Consider the following 19,847-nt stretch of genomic DNA (forward strand, 5'->3'; position numbering starts at 1 on the left):
GCCCAATCTTTGGGGCAAGAGATATGAAAGTATGTTTTCCCAAGAAAATAATACGCTTTATTTCCAGATGTGACTGGAAAGACCAGAACTTATGATATAAAAGCTTACATTTATGCTGTTGCATCATATACAAAGGAACACGGTGGTCGCAGGTTATGTAAATACCAAACTTATGAACAGGGTATGTGTACAGTGCATGATAGGTTAAATTTTCTTTATTGTTGTCCAACGCAGGTCCTTTGGAGAGGAAAAAAAGATCACAGTGCTGACCAGGTAAATCAATAGGTTAAGTCAAGTTAACTGTTGAAAGATAATAGGATTAGGGAGGTGTTTATTTTATGGCATCTTCTCTCATGGAGTTCTTAGCACTTAGGACAGTTCCTCTTTTCCCCCCCGCTTTGTACAGCTGTTATGTGTCGTTCACCAACCGGCTGTATTTAACTTGTCTACCAAGGTGGACTACTGGCCAGGGGAAGGGCCAATGGTAAGATCGAGGCACAATTCCTTGGACATTCTTTTCAAAGTACTGAAATGGCCTGTACCACCACACCCTGGCCAGGAGGTTCATCTGGGAAGCTTCTTTTAGCACCTATGATAACAAAGAAAAGCAAACCCAATCAGGAAGAACAATTCATCGTTCCAGCTCCCAAAGGAACACACACCTTTCTTATCATCTTTATTTGAAGTTCAAACATTTTTCATGTTAAAACTCACAAAGGACTCCAGGCCCACCCTATGTCTACCCACACATCCAGTTACCCAGTTTTACAGTAACACCACAATTCTATACTCTGCAATCATCTGTACACTGGGTTAACACTCTGGCAGAAAAACCCCAATTCTGGGAGTGCATGGAAAACTCCTGGCTTACTCAATCTCCTATCTATAAGTAAATACCTCAATTCAGTTTTTAGTTACTCTCTTCTACAATTAAAATGAACAGACTTAATGAAAGGTTGGTGAGGGCCAAGGATAGGAAGAAGGCAGGAAGGCAAATCAAGCAGCAGGTAGGCACAACATAGAAAATAATTTTCAAGGACAATGAGAGTGTTCTGGAAGGATGTCAATATATTAATTTATGTCATTATATAATGTAATACTGTCCCTTATGTCATTATATTAACCCATTTCTTGTCCGTTTTTGATTCTGAAGTGGAGTGGCATTACGAAAGACAAAATATTAGTCTACTCCCCATTTAGAAAAGAGAAACCTAAGACATCTGCAGATTCTTCATACTTTTCCCCCTGCCACACCAGTTGCACCAGGCCAGGAGCAACTGAAGTTGAAATCAAATGGGGGTAAAAACTTACTTGCTGATTGGCCATAGTGTGGTACCACCAGAAGAGTCTCGTGGTGATGTAATATGCCACCACCACATCCACAGTGTAGTGGTCATGTGCTAAGAGAATACAGAAGATTCCAACCACGCTGAGAAGCCAGCAGATCCAGTGATACCACCAGAGTCGTCGAGGGGAATCTGAACAGAGGAAAAATGCAATAGCTCCATTATTCTAGTGCCACTAAGGGCACACAATGCCACCTTTACTGCAGTACCCAAGGTTTAAAAGGACAGGTAAGGACAGGTTAATGTATCAAGTTCCACTGAAAACATTGCTCACTGACATTTAACTAAATTTACTGACAAATACCTTGGGGTTAATGCTCTTTATAAAAATAAATACTTTTGGTCTGTCTATAGAACCTTATACATGTACTAGGCAAAACTGATGAAACTGTTTTATCTGCTTTCCAATCTCTGCAACCACACACTAGTTTGAAAGTCTTTGAAATTTGCATTTTCCAAATACAACTAATAGACTATCCAAATGCCCAGAGATTCTAGTCCAAGGGCATTCCTAAAGTTAGGGCAGTGTCAGATAAATACTTGTGATAGTCGTCTATACTCTATAGGAATGTCAATTGAGGGAAGCATCAAAATCTCTATTAGTGCAGGTCTTTCTACCTGTATTCTCATGAATGGGCTTCAGAGGGTCTGAAATTTTAGGCAAAAATGTTTGAATGTGATCTACGCTCCCAGCATGGGAGAAAGTTCAGGATTTATTGGATTCTCAAGGAGACAAGAATCACTCATTCATTCAACTAATATTTATCACACATTTACTACATGCAGGACAGCACCTGCTCTAGCTACTGGATAAGTGAACAAAACAGGCAAATAATCTCCTTTGTGAGGAGTTCCCTTCTTAGTAGGGAAAAGAGATATTACAAAAAATAAGTAAATTATATACTATGTTAGGTGTTAAATGTTATGGAAAAATAAAGTCAAACTGGCCAAGTCAGATCAGTAGTAAAGGTAAAGGGATGTTTGCAATTTCAATGGAGTGGTGGTGCTGGTAGAGTTCTTATATATGTACAGGGCTCCATATGCCCTTTCCAGGAAAATGTGTATTTGATACCTTAACAATACACCACCACAGAGAGGCTACTATTCATTCTCCAAGCGATTTTATTAATGTCTACACATACCATCTATTCTAATTTTCACCACCTCTCCCTTACCCATGAAATAGTTATCAGCATCTTGTTCTAAAGATGAGAAATGCAGACTTAGTGTAAAGTTTCCCCCTTCTACCCCTGCCACTGACAGGGCAGTGACAGCACCAGGATTCACCATCAGAGCTGGTGGCCCAAGTCTTCAGAACTTCCCACCATAGCACAAGGCCTTATCTTTAAGAAGAGTAAGGCTTAATCCCATTAAATTATTTCAGGTACTAGCTAGAAGGGGGCAGGAACCCCTATCCTCACCCCCAGGGCTGCTGACATCAGGCCTGTTCAGCTCCCATTTTCTATGCCTGGTAAATCCCAGACAAGGACAAAATCATACCCTGCCAATTGTGAGCAGACACAGTTAGAATTCACTCTATTTGGTCACATACTAAGTATAAGCAGAACATCTACTCTCCCTTCTCTTTCTTAGGCCCTGAACCCCATCATCTCTTCTCCTCCTGTTTTCCCTTCATATTTTAAAACCAAAACTGTGTTTCCATCTTTCAGTCCAACAACTGTCCCCTTTATCCTCACAATCAATCCTGTTACATGCTGACTCTGCTTTGTTTATCACGCTGAGCTCCCTCCACTCTTTTCCATCCCTAAAAGCATCATGGTAGGTCAGACCATCACCATCTCTTTCCTGGATTACAAAAGCAGCTAGTCTCTAAACTTTCTTCTTGGTCTCCAATCTTGGCCCTCTCCACTCCATCCTGCCAGCTGCTACAAGAGTGATTTCTCTTTCTAGAGGACAAGTAAGACAACACTGCCCCTTCTGGCTACAGTGGGCACCATATTTCCATAAAGTGGAACTTTGGGTTCCTTCTTGTGGCTCATAGCATGTTCTGTGCTCTGGTTCCAATCTCTCAGTTCATTTTTCATTTCTCACGATTACCTCTGAGTATTATTCTCATTACTACTCTGAATTCCAACAACACTAAAGTTCTAGAAAATGTCACATGCTCTTTCCTAGACACTACCTGATTGCAGTGTGTGTCCCTTCTCTGGGGTGCCAGCACCTGGTTCTAATTGTCACTCTCCATATAAACTATTTTTATAGTTTCTTTGAGACTGTTTCTAATAGTAAAATATTGAGGATAAATGAATTTTTGACAAGTAGAGAAATAAATAATCTGTGGTTCATTTACTACTAAAACAGTAACAGCAATACAAATGAACCAGAGTCTGATGTCTCGCAGAAACACAGTATGAAAGAGAAAAGCAATGGATGCTATATATAGCATGCTATCATTCATGGAAATTTCAAAAACGACAAAACAATGATACACAAGTATAAAAACATGTATGTTTTTTGACCAAGTCAAAAGCTGTAAAAACCAAGAAATGATATGGGAAAATGGGAAGAGGGAGGGATGAAAGGCTTCATTCATATAGAACACTTCAGTTTTAAGGATTATTTGAAATAGATATGGCAAATATTAATATATATATATATATAATTATACCTGCACAGTGTACAGGATTGTTATTTCTGTGTTTCATTATAAAATACATTAAGGACATTTTAAAAGGAAATGTCCTACTCTTCATCATTAGAGTTCCTAACCCATTATTTCTATGAGGGTGGTGACATCAGACCCATACTCTCTCTCAGCTTAAAGCTCAGTGCTATGCCCTTAAAAAATGGCTATTGAGTGAACCCATCATCCACCATTATCCAAGCAGGCCCTGACATTACAATTTGTGTCCTTATGGGAATTCCGTCTGCCTCCTTCCAGTAGCTGTAAAACAATAGAGTACTACAGCTGACATTGAAGAAACAACACTCCATCCAGAAGAATAATTCCTTCCTCCAGATATATTTCTCTGGTGCCTGCTACATCTGGGTCTGTGGCAGAAATAGTTGCTGTTCTCTCGATGTCTCTAGTCTTGCTTTCATACTTTCCAGAGACCATGGGCAATGGCAGGTGAGAAACTTTTATGTAAGGTAGACTTACACTCTTTGATAAATAAGTAGGTGAGTGTGAGCATGACTGTGTGGCCACTATACAGATAGTCCCCACACATGTTGTGAGAGCCAGTGATAGACAAGCCACCGCCGGCAATGAGCTTCATTATTCTCCGCAGTTGGGCTTCCCAGTCTCCAAAAAGCTGGTGGGAAAAGAGAAAACAAGATTCATTATTAGCCCACATAAAAGTGTTCTATGATTACTATTTATCTTCAGAGTTAAGCTATGTGATATTGTGATTTATAATAAATACATATTTGGTCTTTGTCTCAGTTCCTTGCATAGAGCTTCTACAACCTTTGGAATTTCCTGAGAGATAAATGTATGTTATTCATGGCAAACCTCTTTCAACCGCACTTGAGTTCTTGGGAATGAGGTGACTTGTGGAAAGCACCTAAGGATGGAGGCTCTTTGCCAGGAGAAACAACCAGGTAATTACAGGATTGCATTTTCAGTGCTACTTCTCCATCTTCAGGGAAGGAAGAAGGACTGGGTTGAGTTAATCACTAATGGCCAAAGACTTAATTAATCATGCCTACCCTAAAGAAGCCTCCACAAAAAATTGCAAAAAGATGGTGGTTGGCAGAGCCTCCAGGCTGGTGAAAAGTAGAGAGGCATGTGGAGACCACAGCAGTCCCATGCTCTTCCCTAGACCCTGCCCCATACATTTCATCTCTCTGGCAGTCCCTGAGATATGTCCTTCTGTAATAAACTGGTAATCAATAATTAGAAGGTTTTCCTGAGTTCTGTGAGTCGCTCTAGCAAATTAGTAGGGTCTGAGTATGGTTTACAGCTGGTCAGTCAGAAGCACAAGTAACAATCTGGACTTGTGAGACTGATGTCTCACAAATCAGTCAGTGTGAGACTGAACTCGTAACAACTAGGCTCTGACTCTGTATTCATAATGTCAGTGTTAGAACTGAGTGAAAGAGAGTGAAAAGAACAGTTTGGTGTGAGGGAAAATTGCCACCAGCCCTACATCTGATCACAGAAGTGCTCAGTCTAGGTCTTGAGAAGTAGAAAAGACACAGAGGAGTGTCTGTCTTTCTTTCTTTTTTTCTTTTTTTTAGTCCCAGGAAATTACAGAGGAATAAGCCCTGAACAAAAGAAGAAATGAAATTGGCCAGGATGTCCATGAAGGGAGAGCCAATAAGCTATGTGTGAAGCAGACTTAGAAAGTGAGTAGCCAATGAGTGAGTCAGTGTTAAGGGGCATCTTCAAGGCAATGAGATAAACACAGAAGTCAATAGCTCACACTGTATTGAGAGGAAAGTCACATGTGGGGCTGATAAGTACACAGAAAAATATTAAGCAAAAGCAAGGTGATTACTGACTCTATGGGAAACTGCATAACTTGGCTGTGAATAGTACTTACAAAACTATAATAATGTGAGCACTAAATATTGAGATAAATCAAGTACAGTAGACTACACTGAGAAGATGGGATAAAAATCATGAACTCTTGGAGTGGGATGGTGGGCATAGGGGAGGAAAGGAAGGAAAAAGACCAGAACACATGCAATTTTATATTAGCCCTAAACTCCGCATGAAAGAACGATTGTCCAATATTAGCAACTGAAATTTGAACTCTGGTGAAAGAAATCTATTACTGACATTGTTTTGAGAAAGAAGATAATTCTATAGGGATTGGGAAGCACAAGTATTTAATCCTGGTCTTTCAAAGCTGGAAGAGTAGGCTAATATCCTGTATTAGAAATTATAGGAAATATTATAAATTTTAATATTTTATATATATAAATACATATTCCAATATTGCTATGCAACTTAGAGACCTAAGGGCAAACACACACACACACACACACACACAAAGCAATAAAAATAACCCTGTAATAAGAGTTAAAGATAAAATTTGACATAAGGAAATGGAAAGACATTCCATGCTCATGGATGGGGAGAACAAATATAATTAAAATAACTACCCTACCTAAAGTGATCAATTTAATGCAATCTCCACTAAAACACCATCAATATTCTTTAAAGAAACTGAACAAAAAATAATGAAGTTTACATGGGGCCACAAAAAGGCCTCAAATTGCAAAGATATATAAAAAACTTACATAATTTAAAAAACACTAAAATATCAATTAATAATGGACAATAGAGTGAATAAGACAACTCACCAAGGTGAATAGATACACAATAGATACAAGCCAATAGATACACAGAAAAATATTTATCATTGCTCTAACAAGGGCGATGCAGATTAAAACCACATTGAGATGCCATGGCACACCTGTGAGACTGGCACAGGAGCAGGTGCAGACAAAGAGGGACCCTATTGCACTGTTGGTGAGGATATAAACTGGAGTGGACATTTTGGAAAGCAATCTGGATTGACCTTTAAAAAAAAAATCCTAATAATGGAAATATCACATGACCTAGCAGTCCCACTTCTGGTCACCTATCCAAAGATGAAATCATCAATTAAAATAAACTACTTATTCTACAATGTTGATTGCAGCTATTTACAATCTAAATGCCCACGAATAGAAGACTAGGTCAATAAGATATGTCATATCCACAAATGGAATAATATTCAGTCATAAGGAAGTTGCAAAAATGGAAGGAGTCCAAGGGCATTATGTGCAGCAAAGCAAGTCAGAATAACAAAGACAAATATTGGATACTGGACATTTACATACCAGGCACTGTAAAATACTTATTGAAACTTGTGGACATTAATGCATGAAGTGAGGTTTCTGAGGTTAAGAGGGAGCGGGGTGAGGGCTAAAGGCATATAAGAGTTGGTAGCAGAAGAAAAATGATGCCAAAAAAGGATTAAATTTAAAAACAAGAATCAGTAAAATGACAGTAGGAAAGTAGACTGGAGTAGGATTAAGGTTAGGTTTTTCATAAGTCATACAGAACCATTTTATTTTTTAAATTGCATGTAGGTGTAAACATGATTAATTTTTTTTTCCATTTTAAATTAAAAGTTTGGCTTAGGTCTGTTATAATTCCAAATTGTCCTTTCAAAACTCCAGAAATCATGTTTTCAAGCCCTATCACCACAAAATTTGCTCTCTTACTTTAGCTGAAAAATGTGTGTGGGAAAACTATGTGTAGGCTAGGAGAGAGAAATTATGAGGCAAACAACACACGGAGGAAATGATGCCACATTTACTACTCATGCCCTATGACACCTAAGTTTTCTTTGAAAAATATCTTCTTGTGTTTGTTGAATCTCTGCAAGGGAAAGTCTCTTTAAACTCAAGGGGACCAGGAAAGAAGATGGATGTTTCTAGCTACATAAACAATTTTAATTTATATCTTAAAAAGCAAACAAAGTTAGAGACAAATTTTAAAATCACTGGAGCAGAAGCAAGTTATCTTTATCATATATACTACAATATAAATCATACAAATCAAGTAAATAAAACTAATTGAAGAAATAAAATTTATCAAAGGACAAAGGATGTGACAGGCTGGAGGCACAGATTCTGTCAAACAAATAGAAATAAATATTAACTTGAACAGTTCATTTTTTTCCCCACGTGAAATTAGCAAACCTAAAAAAACACTAGTCAAGGGCGGGGAAGGTACAACGGCAGAGATCTTCTCAGGCAGGCTCCTGGGAGAGGAGGGGACAAGGTGCAGAAAAAAGAACACAGACTTTCACATTACCCTTCATACTTCTTATTTTAGTTTCCTCCCCAAATCTGCCACTACCATTTTCAGAGTCCTCCAAAAGCTGCTCCACACATTCTGCTCAGTGAATTTTGTTGTTGTTGTTGTTGTATTTGGTGGGAAAAAAAGATGGAATGTGCTTACTGCATTGTAACTGCAAGTGTAACCTCCGCTTCAGTGGGCTTTTGAACGTGCATTTTTGAAAGCAGAACTATATTGGGAGGCATGGGCATCAACACTCTCTCAGTAGGTACTGCAAAGCTGTGACAAGAAGGTCTCAAACCTACACTACTATATGACTTAAGGTCTCCTAGGGGCATAGAGAAATCAATATTCAGTAAAAAAATAAAGCAATTTTCTTCAACATCTAATGACTGGTTAAGAAATTAAACTGGTCAAATCACTTAAGCAATAATAAGGCACAGAAAGAAACCAAGAGCAGGAGAATGTGGGAGAGGCATATGAATAAGACCACTCAGTACAGTCACAACCAGGGAGCCTCTGATCACTGAAACAGTATTTTCTCAATACTCCCAAGTATTTCCTCAATATTCAATAACACAAAGCACTTATGAGTGTCTGTTTACCTTCATTCAGTCTGCAGATGGTCTAGTGTACTTGTTCTACTTCTCTTACCTGCACTTGAAGAACAGTGAATGTCCCATTCACTGTTTCAGTCCCTAACGGCAGGAGAGGAAAGATCTGGAGCTAAAAATGCATCAAAAAATGCTGCATAAATCAATGACTGGTGCTAAAGAACAGAAATGCCATTAACTGGCCCTTATCAAGGCTTCCTCTCACAGCAGCCCTGAAAACTCAGTAAAGCAGGTCCTGAATCTCCTGGCTTTGGTGCTGCAATGGGACCAACTTTTCTGACTCCATGTGCCAACTCTGCTACCTGAGCACTGTCAGTCCCTCAAAAACTTGAAGAGAAATCAGGGCCTGGATACATATGAAGTAACTTGGTACTTTATGGAGTTAATTTCGTGCTGTCACACTTGACTCCAACAACATGAACAGTCAGGTGTATCCCAAAGTCCTCATTCATTCATTCATTCACTCATTCACTGAGCAACTCTACCACAAGGACAAATAATCTTTAATCTTGTTATGGAAGAACAGTCTTCCTCCAAAATGGAAAATTCACCATTATGTGACCTTGACACACCAGGAAAACTGCCTTTAAATAACCACACCGCAAATCAGACCTGCTGAGGGAATCAAGCTGTGGGGAGCAGGAGGCCATTGGTGTCCCTGTCACTCCATATTCTAAGCAGCCTGCAGCTGAGAAACACACTACACACTGCAGTTCCATGCTCAACTTCAACTCCCCAAATGTCTAAGGCCCTAAACAGCAAAATCATGCCACGTACTGAATTACAAATGCCAAAGCACACTTCTAACCAATGATGGGTACTTAAGAATTAATACAGGCTAGGAAACTGTCCTTTAGTGGGACCATGAAGTTTACACAGGGATAGTAGTGTCTTTATAGGTGCCTTTTAGAGTTCACAGAAATGGTAAGAGGCTCAAACTGCCCCTTATAATTTCTCAAACCTTTCTACTATTACTTGAGTAGTCAGTAAAAAAAGACAGTAGGGTGGTTTTTATAATAAAACATTAACTTTTTTTGTACAGAGTCCAACTTTTTTTTGCACACGAGAATCTAAGCAAAGGTTACAGTAGCTTTAGTTAGAGAACCAAGTATTAAAGAGTGCGCTTTCTTATAGAAATTACTCCTTTACTTTGGAAGGATTGGGGCAGCTCTCATGTTTGGTTTTGTTTTAGAAATTACCCAAATGAGTTCTAAAAAATCTGTTTTTATAAACATAACATTTTAAACTTTAAACTAATTTCTAAAATTCAGTTCATCTTTCAAACCTCTGCATTCTGGAGTGGCTGTGAAATCCATAATCCTGCACTAAAAGCCACTGCTTTTGCTGCCAGCACTAATGTTCACCTTTCTTTCTCTTGTCCTTTGATGGAATTTCATTTACTCTGGCAATTACGAGAATTGGAGATTTTATTTACTTAGTTTTCCATTATACCCCTTTTGACTATTTCCCTCTCCCCACCCTCTTGACCTTAGTGACCTCACCTCATTTATTTGTGTCTGCTAGTTTTTGTAAGTATTTTGCTTTGGTGAATAGTTCACTATGTAAATACACAAAGCTTTATCATTCTGTATTATTTACTACACACAATTTCCTGGAATTTCTTCCATTTTTCTGTAAATGACAACATTTCATTTTTTCTTATGGTTGAATGGTATTCCATTTGTAGAATCTTCTCTATCCAGTCCTGTATAAGTGGACATTTAGTTTGTTTCCATGTTCTAGCTATTGTAAATAATGTTGCAATATGCATAGTTTTTAACCAGAGACACTCTATGGGAGGTGGAGGCGGGGAGGGGAGGGATTGGGGTCAAAATAAGGGGGTTGCAATTGTATGGGGAATATAAAAATAAAATTTATTATAAAAAATAAAAAAAAACAATAATAAAAAAATAAAAAAGGCTTGGATTCAAATACTAGCCTTTTCATATACTAAAAAAAAAAAAAGAAATGTAATCCATTTTATATGTTATTTAAATAAATATAGTTAAATAGAGAAAATAATATTGATTCTTTACTCAATGAAGATTTATTGTTCTTGATTGTTTTATCCTTTAAATCAAACTTCCCGTCCCAGTTATTTTCATGGAACTCTTTTGCAAATTGCATATTTTTTTGTCTCCTTATACAAATTGTTTTCAATTTGATTTTAACTTTCCTTGCTTTATACTGCACTGTTACAGGGATGGTCCAAAGGTGTCCTGAGTTTACAGGTCAACAATGAGAATAAGTCCATCCCACACTCCAGGTTGAGTTAACCATCTAGCGGGGGCTCTGGATAAACCATTTTTACCCATTCTAGTTTCAATTCTCTCGTGTATAAAATGGCAAGAACAAGACATCTTATCCTCGACCCTCACTGACAAGAGAGGTAATGTTTGTAAAAGTGATTGCTAAAATTATATACCACAGTACAAATTTAAGATAGCATTTCAACAACCAAGGTAGGTGAATCTTCTGGTGGAGGGGTGAGAAATTCAATGCCTAGCAGCCAACAAGTGAAATTTGGAGGGTTCTCCTTAATAATACAGGCTTCACAGATGCTCATCTGTGATCATAAGAGACTTTTTAGAAATCTTCCTCCAGATGGTAATCGTTTCACTGTTGGAAGATTAAATGTCCTCCACAAATACTGTATCTACCTCAACTGATCTAATGTAGAAAATGTTCACTAGACATATCCTCTTAGAACACACACATACACCTTTTAAATAGATTTTTCCCTCCACTAAGCTCAAAGGATTTGACTTTGCATCTATTGCTCTGTTATCAAATGTATCCATTAATTCCTATATCAGGCAGGTTTGTTATCAGGGTGGGGTGAGTTGGGTCTCCAGGTGATTATCAGCAGGGAAACACTGCCGATTCTCCAATTAGAATCCCCTTTTCTCCAGTAAAACCTTTAACATTTTTTCATAGGTTCTTGTAAGGAGACTTATCAAAGACTTCATAAAATCTTAAATAAAGGTCAGCTATTGACTCCCATTCCCCTACAATGTTATTCATCACATTAGAGAAATCTACTATTTCAGCCAGCCAAGAGCCCCTTTAATAAAATTATATTTGCTTAAAGCGTTGAGAGATCCTTCGGCCTACCTTGACATGAAGCGAAAATTTAAGGGAAAAAGAAAAAACTTTTCTCAGATTTTTCTCTTGAATATTTCTAAACTAAAGAAGAGTATAATGAACACTTGTAGCCCCTTAAGGATCATATATAAACAACATTTTTCCATGTTTGCTACTCTGTCTCATCCTTTTTTTGTTTTCCTGGGCCATTTGGGTATAAGCTAAATACATTATGACATTTCATCCCCAAATATAAAGATCAGGATATTCATTTTCTTTTCTAGTCACACTCAAAACTTCACAGAGACACAATCCTGTCACAGATAACAGACATCCTGAATTGAACTTCTGCATTGTCTCAATAATACCTTTCAGGGCCTCCCTGGTGGCGCAAGGGTTAAGATGCAACCTATGAAGCTGTCCGCAGCCACTGCAACACGAGTTCGATTCCCCTGGTCAAGGAGCTACCCACATGGTGCAGCAGACCTCTCCTGGCTTGCCTGCTGCTACCCTCAGCAGTGTATTCAATCTGCCTGTTCTGTTCCCCACTCTGTCTCTGGTGAACCCTCTCACACACACACTCCCCCACACACCTCTGGCCTGTACCCCAGCTCTTGTATGCATAAATAAATCTTAAAAATAATAATAATAATACCTTTCATAGCCCCACCCCCCAACCAAACTAGGATCTAATCAGAAAATATATATTGATGTCATTTGTCGATACTCTTAATTTTCCCTAGTCTACGACAGTTTATTGCTTTTTAAAAAATGAAAATGACCTTTTTAAGAGTCCAGTCTACTTTCCTTTTCAAATACCCCTCAATTTGGTTTTATCTGATTGCTTATGTTTAAATTCAGGCTAAATGGTACAAATATTACAGAAATGATATGTCCACTCAGTGTATCACATCCAAGCATCTAATGTCAATTGTCCTGCTACTGGTTTGATCCCTGGGTTATGGAAGTGTTTGGCATATTTCTCCACTAAATACACACCTTTGCCCTTTATAATCAGTGAAGACTTTGTGATATTGTGGACATTATGCGAATATTATTGCCCCAACCTTTTACCCAATGGATTCGCATCCAATGATGAGTCTTACTTGACTTGTTATGATAGTGGTTGTAAAGGGTGATTTTCTATTACTAGTATTTCCTTTACATCTTTTTTCTTCCCCAACACTAATTTTTAAAATGCTTAAGATTAATGTATTACAATCAATTACTGTCATTATTCATTGTGATGCTCAAACAAGGTCACTGGGAGTCTATCAGTGGAGCAATATGGCTTTTGAATGGAACCCACTGGCCTGTACTGTCTGGTGTCTCTGGAATCCTTCCTCAGAATGAAAGGCTCATTGTCTGTTGTACTCGGACACTTGGACAGTGCTTCACACTAGATGGCTGCTGCTATGTAGAAAATCTCTGTCATCTTCCCTATGTCTCCCACACACAGACCTCTCTGCATCCTCCCTATGTCTCCCACACATAGACCTCTCTGCATCCTCACCTCTAATTCAGACCACCACACAAAAGTAGCCTCACCTGTCTCCCTCAGGCAAAGTAATAGGAACAGATTAAGGTCAAACTTTTCACCTCTGCTGCTTATTACTGTTAGTACCTGTAAGCAAAAGGGAGGTCAGGCATCTCTGAACCGACTGCAATCTCCTCCTTGTCACTGTTGTGAGAATTAAATGGGAACAAAACCTTTAGTATTCTATCTGCGCGAGCGGGTTTATGTAATGTGGCACCACTCTGAGTCTACCTCTCCTCCTCCCTCCCTAACAGCCTATTCACTACATCCCTGGAGAGATGCCTCTAAGAGACAGATGTGATCACATAATACTCCCTGCTAAAAATTTTCCTGACTTTCTAGAGCCAAACTCCCTAAACAAAGCCCAATCCTTAGAAGGATGACATGACCCCTTAAAATCTGCTCACAACTTGCCTCTCTGGCTTTCTCTCTGACCACTCGGCCTAGAGGCTCACATGCACAGAGGCATATCTGCTCCCACAGATTCCTCTCTATCCATTCTCTTTCTTCCACCTGGAAATCTCCCTTTTTCATGTTCACCTGGCAAACTCCTACTCAACCTTTGGAAACTTGGCTCAGAACAGCACCTCCACGCATGCCCAGCAGAGTTTGCCACGTTCCTCTGTGTATCCATGACAACTGAGCACCACGTGCCCATTACAGGGAAGACTGAACAAGGAAGAGAGTAATCAGCAAGGTTACATGTCCACCATGGCTTCGGGATGTCTATTTGTGAGAGAAGGGTGTTCTTGTCTTATACATTTGTGTATCCTCAAAATTTACCATGCACAGCACAGTTTCTATAAAAATGATTGTATAAGAAATAAACAACCAGCTTTTTTTTAAAAATCACAACAAGTCACATTAAAAAATCTGCCAGTCTCACATTCTGGGAGTGTGAGTCTCCTGGTATCTCTCACTTAAATAAGAAAATGATTTAGAAAGTGTAGGGTTTATAAAATCATGTAAAAATTCATATAGCAAGTGTTCACCATAAAGAAACAGGAATAACTGTACATTAAGGAAAAAATGTATAAGTAATGGACAAATAAGTGTACTGAAATAGTAACAGTAGGTAGGGACAAAGATATGGTCAAATTTTTCTTTTTGTATTTTTCATTGCATCTATAATGACTATGAAATTTCTTTAAAATGGAGAAAATCATCTTTCTTTACAGGGAGAGAAAGAAATGATTTACTGCACTTCTATTTTTTTAATCCCTGAAAGTGGAAGAGAACAATGGAGCAAGAAATGGGTAAGTGAAGAAGAAACTTGGCATGGGGAAGGATACTAGAAATCATATGCAAGAAATAACAAAAAAGGAAAATGAACAAAAAAGGAAAATTACATTGACAATGACAAACTGGAGGCAAGTATAAAATTAGGTAAAACCAGGCACTGACAAAGTTCCACACAATTCAACAGGATGACACAAAGCTATTTTGGCAATAGAACACAGGCTCTATTCTGAACTACTGAAAAGGATGGCAGAAGCTAATCATAATATCAAAATTTGTCAGTGAGGAAGGCAGGATGGAACTCAAGAGAATGTACAAAAGAACTAAAACAGGCTATAAAATCCTAAAGAGAGGTGGGTCTTTTGCATTGTAAAATGGAACTCATATCAGAAAAGAGATCCATTAGGTTGGTGACTACTACATCACGGCTCAGTAGTGAATTGAAGTAAGTGCTTGATCTTTCTAATATGTGAAATGCAGAAAAGCTGACAGAGACAGAAGAGAATGTGTAGGTCTTTGTTGTTATATTTGATTTGTATTGTTCCACTAGACAATTAACCTCAGATGCAATCCAAACATAACTCTTGTCCAACAATAGGCTATGTTCACATATGTTGGGGTGCAGGAGGGAGAAAAAGAAACATGCCTTTCAAGTTCAAGATCATCATTTTTGCTGAAAACACTGTATGAGATTAATGCATTAGCCAGCTAAGTACAGGTTTTCTCCACTATACAGAAGTAGAACATTCTTATTAGGTTATATTTTGGGTTTAGAAACACTCAAAAACTTTCCCATGTAAGTGAATGGCAAGAGCACTCCCACACCCCAAAAACAATGTATCAGATCCTACCTAGTTGGAACAGTCTACTTTCAGACAGGAAGCAAACCTGAATTCTGCTGTAACATAATTCTCTTTTTGAAGGAATTTATATCTAAGGTCACCATGGAGACTATAAAACAGAACCCAACATACATCTTACTTTAATGATTAACCACTAGATTAATTCATATGATTTCTAAAATTAAAGTTGAAAATAGCATAAGTAATTTCTTCTCTTCTGTTAACATTAGGCTGCTGTTTTTGTGAATCTGGGTCCTAAGGTATTTTATTTTCTTTTGCAATTTATTAAAACAGAAATTTTCTTAAGAAAGCTTAGAGCATCATCAAATTCTCACATGCTTCTACCTTTAAGACAACAAATGAATCCTAAACAGCTTTGGAACAAGACAATAAATGGTTGTTTTCTGGTTTGTATACATACTCCTTGGGGAGAAACTGTGGTCAGAGTGTGTCAAAACTGTGACTGTGGAATATACAGAAATTGAACAAAAGGTCCAGAAAAAGACAAAACTTGCAAGCTGACCATAGAGCTGAGGCATATAGCAGGTGAGGAAGAGGGAGAGTGGTCAAAACAGGGGAAGGGAAGAGCACAAGGAACTCTGTTGATGGGTCACAAGGGCTATGTTGGTAGTGGGAGAACTTACAGGGACTACACCTATAAAAATGAACAATGTAAGAAAATAAATTTAATAATAAAAAAACAACAAAAACTGTGGCAGCCTCCAGCGTAAGCCCTGCACAAAAATATACTGGGATACAGGACAAGTGCTTCCCAGAAAGTACTATTCTAGAAACTGGACACACCTACTTCCTTCCCATGTTTCACAGGGGCTTGCCATGATTGCAGTAGCATTTAATGGGAGGCCCACTTTTCTTCCTCACCTAATCATTTCACAAGATTACTTCTCCAAGCCATTATATTCTGTAAAGAGTTCAATGCCATCATATGAATGAACAATAAGAATAATTTTCAAAATTACCACTGCATGTACTTTTCTTAGAATTCATGAATTGTAATACTGGTGTTAAGGGAAGAATTAAGTATAATAATCACAGTGTTTAACATAATGGGGGAACCAAATTTTGGTTCACGTGACTATGATAAACAGAAAGTCATACTCTAATGCTAAACTCTCTTCCCTTGTAGCTTAATGATGATTGATAACTCTAGAGTATCCACCAAATGACATGACTAAAACGGTGTCTTAAATCAAGGGCTATCCAATCAAGGGAGCACTGCACACTTACATCCTGTTTCTGGTCTTTGTATTCATACCACAGCTTTCACACCATCTAGAATATGATGACTCACAAATATTAAATTTCTAGCTCTCATTTTCCCCTTAACTTCAGAAAATATTGCTAACTGTCCCAGATTCCACTTAGATATCTCTCAAGTATCTCAAACTTTGCTCAAAATGAAATCATCATCATCACATTCCTCTTTACCTTGAAATTATCCCAGGCTAAAATCAAATCACCTTTGAAATCCTTCCTTTCTATTTTCACTCCCTACATCAAATGTATTATCAAGTTGTATTGATTTGGCTCTTACATATTGTTCAAATCTCTCTTCTCCTTTCCATCACTAGAGCCAGTGATTTAAAGTTATTATGATAGCACTTCACACATTTATTATATTAGGTACATGTCTGGACTAGATGATCTTAAGGTGCTTTCCACAAAGGCAGGGACTTAGCCTTGTACTCTAATACCTAAGACACAGTAGGTGCTTAAACTATGTTTGCTAAATAAATTTTCACTTGATGAGTAAGAGTCCAGGACTTGGTTGAAGCATGATAGAAACCAATCACAGAAAAAAGGCATTTTTAAGACAACTATGACATTCCATGAACTGGTAACTGGTACTAAATAATAACTGTTAATTATGTTCAGTGTATCAACAGTACTAAAGTTATGCAAATAAAGTGTTCCAATTTTTTAGAAGCATAACAAGGGATATAGCAATAAGATGACTTTGTCTGTGATTTGATTTAAAATACTTCAAAATAGAAAAAAATAGGGGAAGCAAATGTAGCCAATCTTGGTCATTACTGATTCTGAGTGTGGAATAAATATATGCAGGGTTCCATAAGTTTCCCTACTTTGGGATAGATTTGGAAATTATCAGAAAAAAAAAAATTCTTCAAAGAGCACTGTTCTACAAGAGTCATTACATTCAATGAGTTTTTACTAATAATTTTTGCTAAGTGTCCTAACTTTTTACCCCTTGTATTGCAATTTCCAAAAGACTATCACAGAATGATGCCCTAGTCAGGATTTCTGGCAATACTATAAATCAGGAAACATTTAGATTTTTTTTTTTTTTTGCACACAGTTCCTGCCATTACCCTGCCTTTTACCAAGAAACCCTTAAGTTACTTTCATCATGAGAGCTTAGATATTCTGATGACTCAAGCTGATTTTTGTCAGCAGTATAAGTGCCAATGCTAAGCAAGCTTGGGCTTGCCAGAAACTGGGTACAGCTGCAGATCCTGAGAAGAAACAGGCCTAGAACCATGTGCTAGAGAGCACGTACCCTCAACATTGGATCTCAGATCCATCTTCAAGTGTGCATGGCCAATTGCATTTCTATTTAAAATGGCATGGCCTGTCCTTGGTGGAACATGTTCCCAGTGCAGACAGACTTTTTCAGGAGTTGAATGAAAACTTAAGCAAATGTCTTAAACCATCAGCTACCAATGAGAACATACTGCTTATCAAGCCAGTCCCAGTCAAAGTTTACATCATTGGATTCTCAATGGCAACAAGTTATTTTCTAAAAACTAGGAGCTGCAGGCAAGTGCTTGAGAACTTTTATACAGAATAAAGAAGATGTGAGGTTGGTTTCTTGGAAGGGTTAAAAAGCAAATGGAATGTTCAGGGTGGTAAGACTGCAAGGGGAAAGTTGGGGTCATTTGTTTTTTATGAAACTTTCTCCAGAGTTAAGGTGCAGTTTGTAGCAAAAGTGGAAAAAAAGTAAGAACAAGTGACCGCTCTCTGTTTAAGTGGGAAGGAAGGAGGATCACCGTAAGGAAAACATCCAAAATTTCAAATGATAAAGACAATGCTTTAAAAATCAAAAGTGGACTTTCAGCCTTCTGAGGTTCTATCAGACAGAAATGCCTTCTAGAAGGAACAAAAATACAAAGGGATGAAATGAAACTGAAAGGGTATAGATGTTTCACTAGCACAAGGGCAACCCAAAGACATGATTCCAAGCCCATTAGAGTATTCAATATTTTCTCCTACCCAAATTAAAAAGCTTAACTAATCGCTTTTGCTAATCATTTCATAAAGTTCCAGTGATCTCCCTAGTTGAAATTATTCAAGGTAAAAGTTAGAGGTAATAAGTATCATGTGAATCTGATAGGTAGAGAAAATAACAGAAGAATAAAGTCTATTAAAAAAAAAAAGCAATAACAACAAGAAGGCTTTTGTGCTACTAGAGAAGATCAATATGGCAAAACTCCAGAGAGTAGTGATCTGGTCTGGGTGGGTGGAGGGTGCGAGGAGACAGGAATAGTGTCTCATGCTCTGCTGCTATGGATCACCACTGTAGAGATTAATAGAAGAAAAAAAAAAAAAACACCATCATTTGAAACTGAACTTTCTATCTGAGAGAGGGAGAAAGCATATAAAAGCTTTTGGATCTGTGTCAAGGGAGCAAAGATATTTTGAAAGTTTGGCAGGAAACCAAAGAGCTACACCCACATGCAAAGCTTAACTGCTTCCAGCACACTAACTAGACCACATATTTCCCTAGCTGGGAAGTGCTGGCAGGGCTTGGAAAATTTGAGAAGGGTAGGGCTGCCTAGCCATATTGCTTAGTAACATTCCCAGATGAGGATGGAGAGACGAGACTATATTCTGAAGAAATTTTCACCTTTAGCCTTAGTCAAAGGACTCTTAGGCAAGAGGAAAAACAAACAAAAAGGGAAATTATAGTGTGGAATGGTTTACCTTCGGAGAGCAGTTGAAATGCATACCGGGTACTGGTAGTGTAGTTACATACATTGTAATACACCGATACAGGTACAGCGTGCCAACTATGCAGAAAAATCTTCTGCTAATAATAGACCTAGAAAAAGGGAAAAACAGGGCAGACACTCAGTCATGAAATTCCACAGGTTCATTTACTTTAAGCTTTCAATGACCCAACAAAACAAACCCCACAGCTTTTTGAGAAGTTGAAACTAGAATGTTACAGCCATAGCTAATAGGAGCTAAGGATTTTGAGAATGGTTTTTTAAAAATAGTCACTGGTCAAAAGAGTTTAAAATGTTCTGCAGTGTTAATTAGGCTTTGAGAGGCCTTACATTTGAGTTGACATTCAACTGATGTACAACTGGGGCCTATTCTGATTTGTTGGAGCTGACTCGGTTCCCGTGGTTAAACATTAAGAGAGTGTCTTTTCTGTCA

At 38.0% G+C, this 19,847-nt stretch overlaps 1 protein-coding gene across 1 annotated transcript in view; it reads right to left on the reverse strand.

The window, feature by feature from the left end:
• Window positions 1-409: 409 nt before the first annotated feature.
• The window catches only part of SGMS1 (sphingomyelin synthase 1), a gene marked incomplete at its 3' end in the record, with an annotated part of 35,387 nt that continues 15,949 nt past the window's right edge, over window positions 410-19,847 (reverse strand). Inside the window, exons 2-5 of the mRNA XM_084245277.1 lie at window positions 19,389-19,506; window positions 4,468-4,621; window positions 1,312-1,478; window positions 410-589 (exon numbers count right to left, since the gene is read on the reverse strand). Of these exons, the coding sequence (XP_084101403.1) occupies window positions 410-589; window positions 1,312-1,478; window positions 4,468-4,621; window positions 19,389-19,506 (619 nt within the window). The remainder of the gene's footprint in view (window positions 590-1,311; window positions 1,479-4,467; window positions 4,622-19,388; window positions 19,507-19,847) is intronic.

This window comes from Talpa europaea (genome assembly GCF_964194135.1).
Source record: "Talpa europaea genome assembly, chromosome: 10".
Lineage (NCBI taxonomy): Eukaryota > Metazoa > Chordata > Mammalia > Eulipotyphla > Talpidae > Talpa > Talpa europaea.